The sequence below is a fragment of the Erpetoichthys calabaricus genome, chromosome 1 (genome assembly GCF_900747795.2).
Source record: "Erpetoichthys calabaricus chromosome 1, fErpCal1.3, whole genome shotgun sequence".
NCBI classification, from domain to species: Eukaryota; Metazoa; Chordata; class Cladistia; order Polypteriformes; family Polypteridae; genus Erpetoichthys; species Erpetoichthys calabaricus.
Window position 1 is genome coordinate 259916303 of NC_041394.2, and position 10204 is coordinate 259926506.

At 34.5% G+C, this 10204-nt stretch overlaps 1 protein-coding gene across 1 annotated transcript in view; it reads left to right on the forward strand.

Moving 5' to 3' along the window:
* The window catches only part of tes (testis derived transcript (3 LIM domains)), a 35060-nt gene extending 25267 nt beyond the window's left edge, over positions 1-9793 (forward strand). Inside the window, exons 3-7 of the mRNA XM_028814486.2 lie at positions 677-929; positions 2069-2407; positions 5394-5609; positions 8614-8772; positions 9457-9793. Coding sequence (XP_028670319.1) covers positions 677-929; positions 2069-2407; positions 5394-5609; positions 8614-8772; positions 9457-9648 — 1159 coding nt within the window. The 3' untranslated portion in view covers positions 9649-9793. The remainder of the gene's footprint in view (positions 1-676; positions 930-2068; positions 2408-5393; positions 5610-8613; positions 8773-9456) is intronic.
* Positions 9794-10204: the final 411 nt, after the last annotated feature.

Below are 10204 nucleotides of genomic sequence, written 5' to 3' on the forward strand. Positions count from 1 at the left end.
CAACAATACTCCAATAAATCACAATACACAATCAATAAACAATCCTCCACTCCCAGCAGCTCAGTCACCCTTCCTCCCATCTCGGCTCCCTGCTGGGATTTCCCACCATCCTTTTAAAGTCCTTGACCCAGAAGTGTTTCTGTCCCTCAGTCCATGTGACTTTATAACACTTCCGGGTCGGGTGAAAACTCCTTTTCTTCAGCCCGGAAGTACGTCATTTCCTCTGTCCCTGTGACTAGGACGTACTTCCCAAGTCCTTGAGCCTCCCTACAGCGGCCCCCACGGTATCCAGCAGGGCTGTGATGAAAGACTCCAAGTTCCATGATACCCTGCTGGAATTCGGGTCCCCTCCATGTTGCAGGGATGGCTCCATTTGGTGGCTTGGGGGTATTGGCTGGAATAAGCTGCCAGCCATATTCCACAACTTCCGTATATTTGTATAAAATTGATTGTACTCTGTACACATGACAATTACCCTATAAACCCTATAAGTTTGATTTTCTGTTAAAATTAAGTCAGAAAATGTCAGATATAAATTTTATTCTGATGTAATGTTGGATTATCATTATTCTGTAATTTTCTTTTCCACCACATAAAGATTGATTGTTGTTACTTTCTAATGTTTAAACTACAAATCCACTTTAAAAATAATGATTGCTATTTCCAACATCTGCAGAAAAATATGCCGGAATTGCAAATGTGGCTTAGAAGACCATGATGTTCAGACAACTTCAGAAGAGGACAAGAAAGTAGGCCGTCTCCTGGAGGATACGAAGTACAGCAGCCTTATAGCCAAACTGAAAACTGATGATCATCCCCTTTATAAAAGAAATGTGGTTACACTCACTAGCCCTGTTTCAGCCAAGAAGGATGTCGACATCAAAACTATTACCTATGAGTGGGCACCGCCTGTACCAAGTCAGATTGTGGTAATCCATCAGATGTATTTTTCTTTGTTATTAGATCTTTTATTACCAAGATGTTAGACAATTTGCTGAAAGAGTTTAGACAACAAATCAATGATTCTGTGATTTATTTTTTTTTTTGTTTTTTTTTTTTTGTAACTGACTATTAATATGTTAAAAGTGTGCCAGCATGGCAGATATACACTGTCTCACAGTATCTGTAAACCTTAAAACTGTGATATACTTAACTGGAGTAAAGTCCAGATAACATTTCAGAACTTGGGTCTGTTTCTTTGCATGCCACTTGGCCTTTCTTATGAAGAAGTTTAAAATTTTTATTCATGAATATAGCAATTGTTTTCATTGCCCACTAGATGGCATTGGTGCATCAGCTAAAGAATGATGTTTTCAGGTTAAAACACAGTAAATACAACTCATTTTATGGTTAAAAACACTACCGTATATACATTGTAAGCTTGGAAGATACTGAATTATGTAGATTTGTTTTAAAGATATTTACAAAGATTGTTTCCATTTTGTTGGTCTAGTCTTGCTACTAGAAGAGTTGTTTAGTTTGTTTTTTATGACATACTTTAATATAAGCAATTAACCAATACTAGGCTTATGTATACAGTCATTGAAACAGTTTATCTAGAGACAATTGAAAACATCTCTGGAGTGGAAATTAGTAAATATAGATGGTACAGTAAAATCTATAGATTTTTTTTAGGATTGTTTTTATACCAGTTTTTTTTCTTTTAGTGGAAACCATCAGTAGCATCAGCAGCAAGTCTTCAAATAGTTTTTTTGTGTAATTAAAGTGTTTAGTAAAAATAGTTTCTTCTGTCTGTACCAATATTCAAAATCCAGTAAGTATATAAAAATCCTTTGCTCAAAATGCAATGCATTATTATCAGGCATTTAATTTAAAGGTATGTGGATATATTTTTAAAGTTTAAGCTTATTGTTCTAGATAACCTTTTATTTTTTTTAATTACAGCAAAAACATTTTAATTTTTAGTAATTTCAGCAAAGCTTGAAAATGCTAATAATTAAACTTCCAGTATACACTTTTTCTAGATTGAAAATGTTTTGAAACACTTACTAGGCAAAAGTGAATTTCTGTCCATTTGATAGACAGTATTTCCTCCCTCCTTAATCAGGCTGTACGCTATATTGAGATGCTGCCAAAGGCGAAGCAGCCTGTGTTTGGCACTGAAGGAGCAGTCTATCGTAAGAAGCAGATGGCAAGGCAGTTACCTGAACATGATCAGGACCCCTCCAAATGCCATGAGTTGTCTCCGAATGAGGTGAAGAAGATGGAGCAGTTTGTTAAAAAGTACAAAGATGAAGCACTTGGAGTTGGAGATATTAAAATTCCAGAAGCGGTAGAAATGCAAGTAAAGGACAAAGGAGCCAATGACACTGGCAACAAAAGCACAAAGACAGTTGTGGGAGCTATGGGAGATGGGGCATCCACTGGCCAAAAGAAGACTATTTATGTAAGTATATCTTGAGATTTGTATTTATATGCCTTTGTTTTAGAACCATACTAATGTAGTAAACCTTATGTCCTAAAAACATTGCCTAAATTATTGAAGGTGATCATTTGTGTTTTAATATTTTTTATTGCTGTTTCTTTTTAGTATTAGTGTATTAGACATAAAAAATTGTTTAACACCCACACTACTGGAGTCAGTTTGCAATCTCTGAGCTCTTTACAACCTACCCTTTTGATAAGACCACTTCAGCATGGAAAGCCTTATTTATTTCAGGATTTAGAGATGTGTGGCGTTTTTGTTTTTAATTCTTTTTCATATTATAGTTAACCAATTTTGAGTCGAGTAATAAAGCAGGAAATTAGGTTTGCCCTTTTTTCACTTCTCAGACAACCCATCCATCAGCAACATCAGTTTTACATTTCCTCACAACCCAGACTTAATGTTCTTTTCACCTTTCAGAGATGAGATTATTTTAAATACACCCTTACTGGTCTAAGTAGGCATTAATTTAATCTCTTCTCTGTCATTATATCTGAAGATAAATCTGCATAATAAAGGTGTCATGAAAATTGCAAGGAGTTTTGTTTTTGTTGTTTTAGGGAAAAATGCATTGTCAGTGTTTAGGTTATGTTTTATATAACGATTTATGTTTGCAGCTTTGTTAGTCGATATGCCTATTGCATCTGCTTGCTAATTCCTACATAACACTTTATCAAAGCATGGAAAGTCTGATTGGCTTCTGTAATATTCAAGATGAGCCATAATTACACTTTTAACCAAAAGGAATTATTTTATTTCTTCCTTGACTATAAAATATGAGTAAAATATACTTTATGAAGTTCAACCGATAAAAGTGTTTTTTGATGTAAACACATTTTTAAAATATTTAGTTAGGCAAACATTTTATTTATTCATTTTATATTGGTGTGGTTAAAAACATACTTAATTTGGAAAGTAATCTAGTATGTGTTTTTAAATATATCCAGTATTGCTGGTCTACATTATTATTATAATACTTGAAAAAAATTCTAGTTGAGGAACTAAACTGTTCACTAAAAATTGAATCAAAGAACTAATGAGCTTTACATAAGCATTAGTGTTTTGTATCTTATGTACTGTTACATGCATAAAGCTTTACTGTTATTTGATTTATACTTTAAAACTACATATACATTTTTTTTGCAAATGAATGTATGAAATTTTATATGGTATATTTATTTGAATTCCCTGTGTAGAGAGTATAGAACAAAGATCAGGTCAGGTCAGGTTGGGGAGCATGCACTGGTACAGTGCTATCCCACTCCCACCACATGATGAAACAGCTTGGGATCCTGGTTGGCAACGCCCCCAGGCAGATATTGTGGTCCAGTACCACTCCAGAAATGACCCTCTATCTGCCACAGCCAGGTGTTACGTGGGTGTTCCCTTGGCCTGGTCCAGCCACTCGGGTCCATAACAATGAGATTACTGTGAGCTGGATCAGCCTTGGAGAATCGTGTCACATGGCTGTAGTGCCATAACTGACGCTCCCTTACAATGCAGGTAATGTGCCTCATTTAGGATTCCATGAGCAACTGCTCATTCGACACAGTCAAACCAGTGGTACCCAGGGATTCTCCAAAGAAACAGTACCAAAGGAATCCAGTCTTCATCTCAGGTCACTGGATAGCGTCCATGTCTTGCAACCATATAGCAAGACAGGAAGTACCAGGACCCTAAAGACTTGGACCTTCATCCTTTTGCATAAATATCATTGAAAGGAGTGACCTCGAACACCATCGTAAAAAGCCAATCTGCTACAGCAACAGCTACTCCCGGAGTATGACAGTCATCAGAGCTACCAGACCAATAAAATGTGTACCCACATACAGAGATCTGGCCTGTCCCAGGTTTGCACACCTCAGAGAGTGCCGCCACTGAAATGCGAAGTTTACGCAGCTCGTCTGACAGCAGAGGAAGACGATCATCATGCCGGAGAGACGAGACATTCCATGCGCCTACCTGGATGGGCTGCCTCATTTTGGGACCCAAGTACTGCCGTGCAGTGGCCGATGCCTCAGCACCACACCGGTTCTGATCCCCCGACAGGCCTAATATTTTGGTTTTGACTCTTCCGGGGATGGGGCTCCCAAGGGCTTTCCCCCATCCCCTTCATAAAATGAGTAGCAGAGCTACGGATAGCAGAAAGGAATCCTTTCTGTAATCTCAGTGATGTTGGAAGTTTTGTTTATGGTGGCTGGAGTGCCAATACTGTCACCAACATCCATGATTTCCCAGCAAGTTGGAGAACCGCTTGAAGGGCCGGATGCAGTTTAACGTCATACCCAGGACAGAACGTATAGAGTGTATAGAACAACTATGTGGTGTTTTAAACTGTTACTAAGGCATTTAGCCTGTACGAAACATTGTTTTTAGTTCTGGTTGAGCTATACTTAAAATTTGTAAGTGTTTGAATTTTTAAGCTGATACCTCAGTCTCTTACTTTGAATTGACTGCTATAGACTGCATTATTTGAATATTCCAGCTGTGTTGGAAAATTGCCCCTTGAACATTATCTTTGGACTGTGGGAAAATGTTTTCTCCTATCCCTTTGGAGCAAATAATTCAACCTTAACATTTCAGTTGCATTTAGACTTTTCTAAAATTACATAAGGGTCATGAAAATGGTATTTAACTGCCTTTGTAATCAAAGTTAAAATATATTTTTAGACATCTTTTACAAGCAACTATAAAGAGACATGCTGCTAAGAAAAAGATGTTGTAAGCAGCTAAAGATTATCATTTATTAGTTTAAAATTTTGTTCTGAAAAGAATTCTTACAGGCTACACTTAAACGCCCTGAAATAAATCTGATTCATCCTTTGTGACCTAAATGTCCACTGTTCTTCTGAAATCTATTATCATCGATCCCTGTTTGTACTGGTTACACTATATGAACTGCAGATCATGTCTGACTCTTCACTGTTTGTCTCCTTGATTTTTGTAGTGTTGTTATCACTGCAAGCTGAACATGAAAGAAGGTGATCCAGCAGTGTATGCTGAACGTGCTGGTTATGACAAGCTTTGGCACCCAGCTTGTTTTGTGTGCTGCGTTTGCAGTGAGTTACTAGTTGATCTGATTTATTTTTGGAAGAAGGACAAGCTTTATTGTGGCCGTCATTACTGCGATAGCGAGAAGCCACGATGTGGAGGTTGTGATGAGGTATGATTTAAAGTAAACATGTTTAAACAAGTAGTGATGACTTGTCTTGTTTCTTAATCTAATACCACCGTTCTTGGTGCACTCCATCAATTTAATACTTCAGTTTTAGCACTTTTCCAATGCTAAATATTTGAGTTTTATGATTTATTGTTAGATATGCATATGTGTTTAAGATGTAAGAGGATGCAAGTGGCTTAATTACACCAGTGTATTTAAGAAGCCTTTTACAGCATTATTTTACAAACGATTAAATAAATGGTGACAGTTTTACAAGCACCCCAGTCTGACCCTGCAGGCCTGCAGCACACTACTTATGTTCCTATAATGTGGAGTGTTACAGTCTGTAAATCTGTTTCATATTGTTGAAAAAAAAAATAACATGCAGTACAACAAATCGCCTAAGGCATATTAAAATGTTTAGCTCTTATCCATATTTCCAGGGTGCAGGTGAATAATTTGGAACTTAGGTATTTATTCATTAAACCAATTAATTTTCAATATTCCCAGAGGCATTATTTTTTATTTCCAGTGTATGTTAAGTCTTTTTGATTTTCCTTTTCACCACCACTACTGAATACACCTGCATTGTTGTTTTTTTTTTTTTTTTTGTTTGTTTTTTTTGGCATGTACTGTAGTAAACATTTAGGAAAACAGTTGTTACAGGGTCAAATCACTTTGAGTTCACAATGTATCTACACTTTTTCAGTACATGATTTGACCACTTTGGAGTGATTTTATCTACAGTAAATGTGTGTGTTGGAGTGTAAGGATATCGGTGTGAGAGCATAATTACTCAATAATGAATCAGAATGAAACCTGGACAGTCATTAGCACTCTTAAATATTTGTAGCCTTTTCGTTTTGGGCAAACTCATTTCAGCAGATTTTGCTGTATAGTGCTTAAGAAGTTTGCGTTTTCATATATTTTTACTATAATCTCAGAATGATTGAGAAAGGAAAATTTCAATTTTTTTAGCATGATTGAAGACTGTTAAAAGCAGTATTCTCAGAACCCTTCTCAAAGCTGTGAGGAAGGAATCATTGGGTGAAATGTTAGTCTGTGGCTTTTTAAATCATATAGTAAAGAAAAATATTTGAATATGGATAGTTTTCTCAGTCAGCCCCAATACATTCATTTAATCTTGTAATTGCATTAAGTAACTATTTAAAGGTAATCTCTAGATTTGAGAATTTGAATTATTTCTGTAGATAAATCACTGTGTCATTTGAAAGGCTTAGTTTTACAATTGTATGCGTGGCACTGTCTTTTTGGGCAGTTGAAATCATTTTCATTAAGCCATTCATAAATCTTTATTATCATTATGCTTTCATTGCTTCAGATTTGTTTTGTTTTGTACTTCAGTTGTTTTCTCTTTTTCTCAATATAAATGCTATAAAAAAGTCCTAAAGTATATACTGTAGTAGGTGGATAACAAATGGATTGTTTCAAAATGACAGCAAATCTAAAGCAAGTTAGGAATTATTTTTTAGATTATGCAGTAAAGGTGATAAAGGCAGATCACATTTAGCATTATTTTAGATATTAAATGCCTAATTCTAGGTGTAAGTCTTGCACAATGCCATAGCTCTTTTTTCATGAAACAGATGCTTCTTTAATTGTAAGGCACTCTATAAAATGATTGATTGACATAAAGTCATACCATTAGAGTATGTAGATGAGAATGCAGAACGCTTTCTTGCTGTAGATGCCAAAATCAAGGAAAAACCCCAATATCACTGAGAAATTTTAGAACTGTTTTCATACAGATTATAAAAATTCTCAATGGAAACCTGTTTTAGGTTTCTATTTATTTAGATGTGCACATTATAATATGCACAGAAGACCATAGAAGAGAAAAAGTGCAGCCAATATTATAGGTAAATGCATTTTTTAAATAGCAACTTTTTCATCATTAAATAAAGACACATACTGTATATAATTGAATGACATGATAACCTCGTAATATTAAAGGGGGTGGGAAGGGGGGCCTTCTCAGCATCATCAGTACATCGGTCATTCTCATGGTGCTCCTAGTCGAAAGAGAATGGCCTTGGGAAAAGGTCAAGAACCATTTTGATGTACACATGTAGTTGTCTAAAATACTTTGGACAGCTATTGACTATGCAGTGTCAACATATTTCAAGTTAAACTCAATCAAAACCTAAACTAATCTTCTGAGTGAAAACAGCAGTATTTTGGCCTAAAAATTTGGAATGGACAATTATTGGAATAAATATAATACATATACACAGTTTGAGTACGGACAGCTGCACCACTATATTTAGTACCAATCAGGGCTATAAGTGGTGAAATTGACTCTTGCATAACACACTTTTATGTTGGGGATCTTGCCCATTAGATCATACAGTCTTTCCTGTCTTCTTTCTTGTATATTGTAGACATAACTTTATGCATATCCTTTTTCTTTTTTTTGTGTTAGTTGCTAAATTGTGTGATATAATTTAAACAAACCTTTGAAAGAGTTTAGTATTAAGTAATTTTTTTAATTAACTTCTTTAGTTGAGAATTTATTTGATTGACGTTTTTAGCATATTTCTTAGTTGGTAGTTGGTTAAATTAGTTGATTAGCTTAATTATTATAATTTGTGTTTAAATTATAATTTTAGCTGCAAAAGAACAAAGTATTAATTCACTTGGATATTTTGAATATTTTTGTTATAATATTGACCCTTATTGTATTTATGCAGTGGTGAAAAATAAAACAAAATCTCTTAATAAACAAACAACATAAACTGTTGGATTCTGTCCAGTTTTATATTTGTGCAGCTGTAATTTTGAAATAAGAGCTTTTAAAATGACTTCAAGTCTGCCAGGTCTTTTGCAGATGTGATTGCTGCTTTTCTTATAGCACAAAGCAAAAGCTGTGTCTTTGTGCAGCTTTGACATTCTGTATTTTTTTATTAAGAAAATTTGACCATGTAGACATTTGTTATATTTTCAGTAATACAGTTCTAATTTTTTTTTTTCTTCTTTGTGTATACAGTTAATCTTCAGTAATGAATATACCCAGGCAGAGGGACAAAACTGGCATTTGAAACACTTTTGCTGCTTTGACTGTGACTGTGTGCTGGCTGGAGAAATTTATGTAATGGTGAACGAGAAACCAGTCTGCAAACCATGCTATGTAAAAAACCATGCTGCGGTAATGAATACTGTTTTCTTTTTTTTTTCTTTTTTTTTTAATCCCCTTCATGTTATGAGTCTTAGTGTTTTTCTGTACATATATAACAGATTATTCAGTGTAAAACTTTATATTACCAAGTGGATTCTTTAGCATAATAGGGAATGTTGTAGCAAAATTGACTTTTTGTTCCCAATAAGTAGTTCCTGTCTTAATTTTATGTTAATGTGTGTTGTTTTTAAAATATTCCTGCACTTAATTCATAAATAAGAAATAGCTGCCGATTTCCAATACAATTATTTAAAATAAATAAATAAATAAAAAAAATAAAAAGCAGAAATGAGGCTTTGAGATTCAAAATATGGTACAGAAATAATTTTAATCAAAGAAACTTCTGCTTATGTGCAGTAATGCTTTTGAGAATATCTGCATTCAAGGCGAGTTGAAATAGGGACAAATGTTTGAGAACAGATGTGTGAGCTCATAAAACCACGCAGGCATAGATGGGTTGCAAAATGAGTTATACAATATGTTGAATGCTCATTTGTAAATTAGACAAAATTACTTGGTTCTAAAACTATTTTTAGGTTGACCAGCAAAAATTGACATAATTTTAAACATATTTTTGTAATAATATAACTTTTATTATTTAACCATGCAGTATAGGAGTGTGAAGTTAAACTATTGTTCATTTTCCATCCTTAGGTGTGCAGAAGTTGCCAGGATGCTGTTGACCCAGAAGCTCAACGTGTGACCTATGGTGATTTCACTTGGCATGCAACTACAGAATGCTTTCAGTGCTCTTGCTGTAGCAAGTGTCTTATTGGCCAGAAGTTTATGCCATTAGAGGGTTTTCTGTTTTGCTCAGTGGAATGCAAAAAGAAAATGAAGACTTAAAATGTAAATGCATTATTCATTAATAGGTGCAAAGCTTTCTTGGAAGACTTTATCCAAATCTATGTATATTATACTGCGTTTTTACTACTGAGTTCTACTGAGCAATAATGGCAAATTGAAGCAAAGCATATCAGTTACCCGTTTAGCTTCTACTAATCCAGAATTTTTTTTATTTTTTTGATTGCTGATCATTCATAATTCTTCTTGGAACAAAGCACACCTGCCATTGCCAAAAACTGTATTTACCATTAATATTCATATGTGAACACATTCCAATATTATTTGATTTATAAACTTTATAACCTGGCTAAATTGTCCTGTCCTTGTATACTTCACTCGTTTATTACATACTCATGCTGTGTACATTTAATAAAATTAAAATCAAAATTTTCAGTTATTTGAGTTATTTCTAAAATTAGTTATTACCACATATACAGTACTATGCATGATCCTGTTTCATAGGACCCTTCCTAAAAGTCCTGTCATTTGTTCTCTTTTCTTTATACGTTATAATCTTCATTCTCTGTGAAACATGATCTTTTTTTTTTTTTTTCTC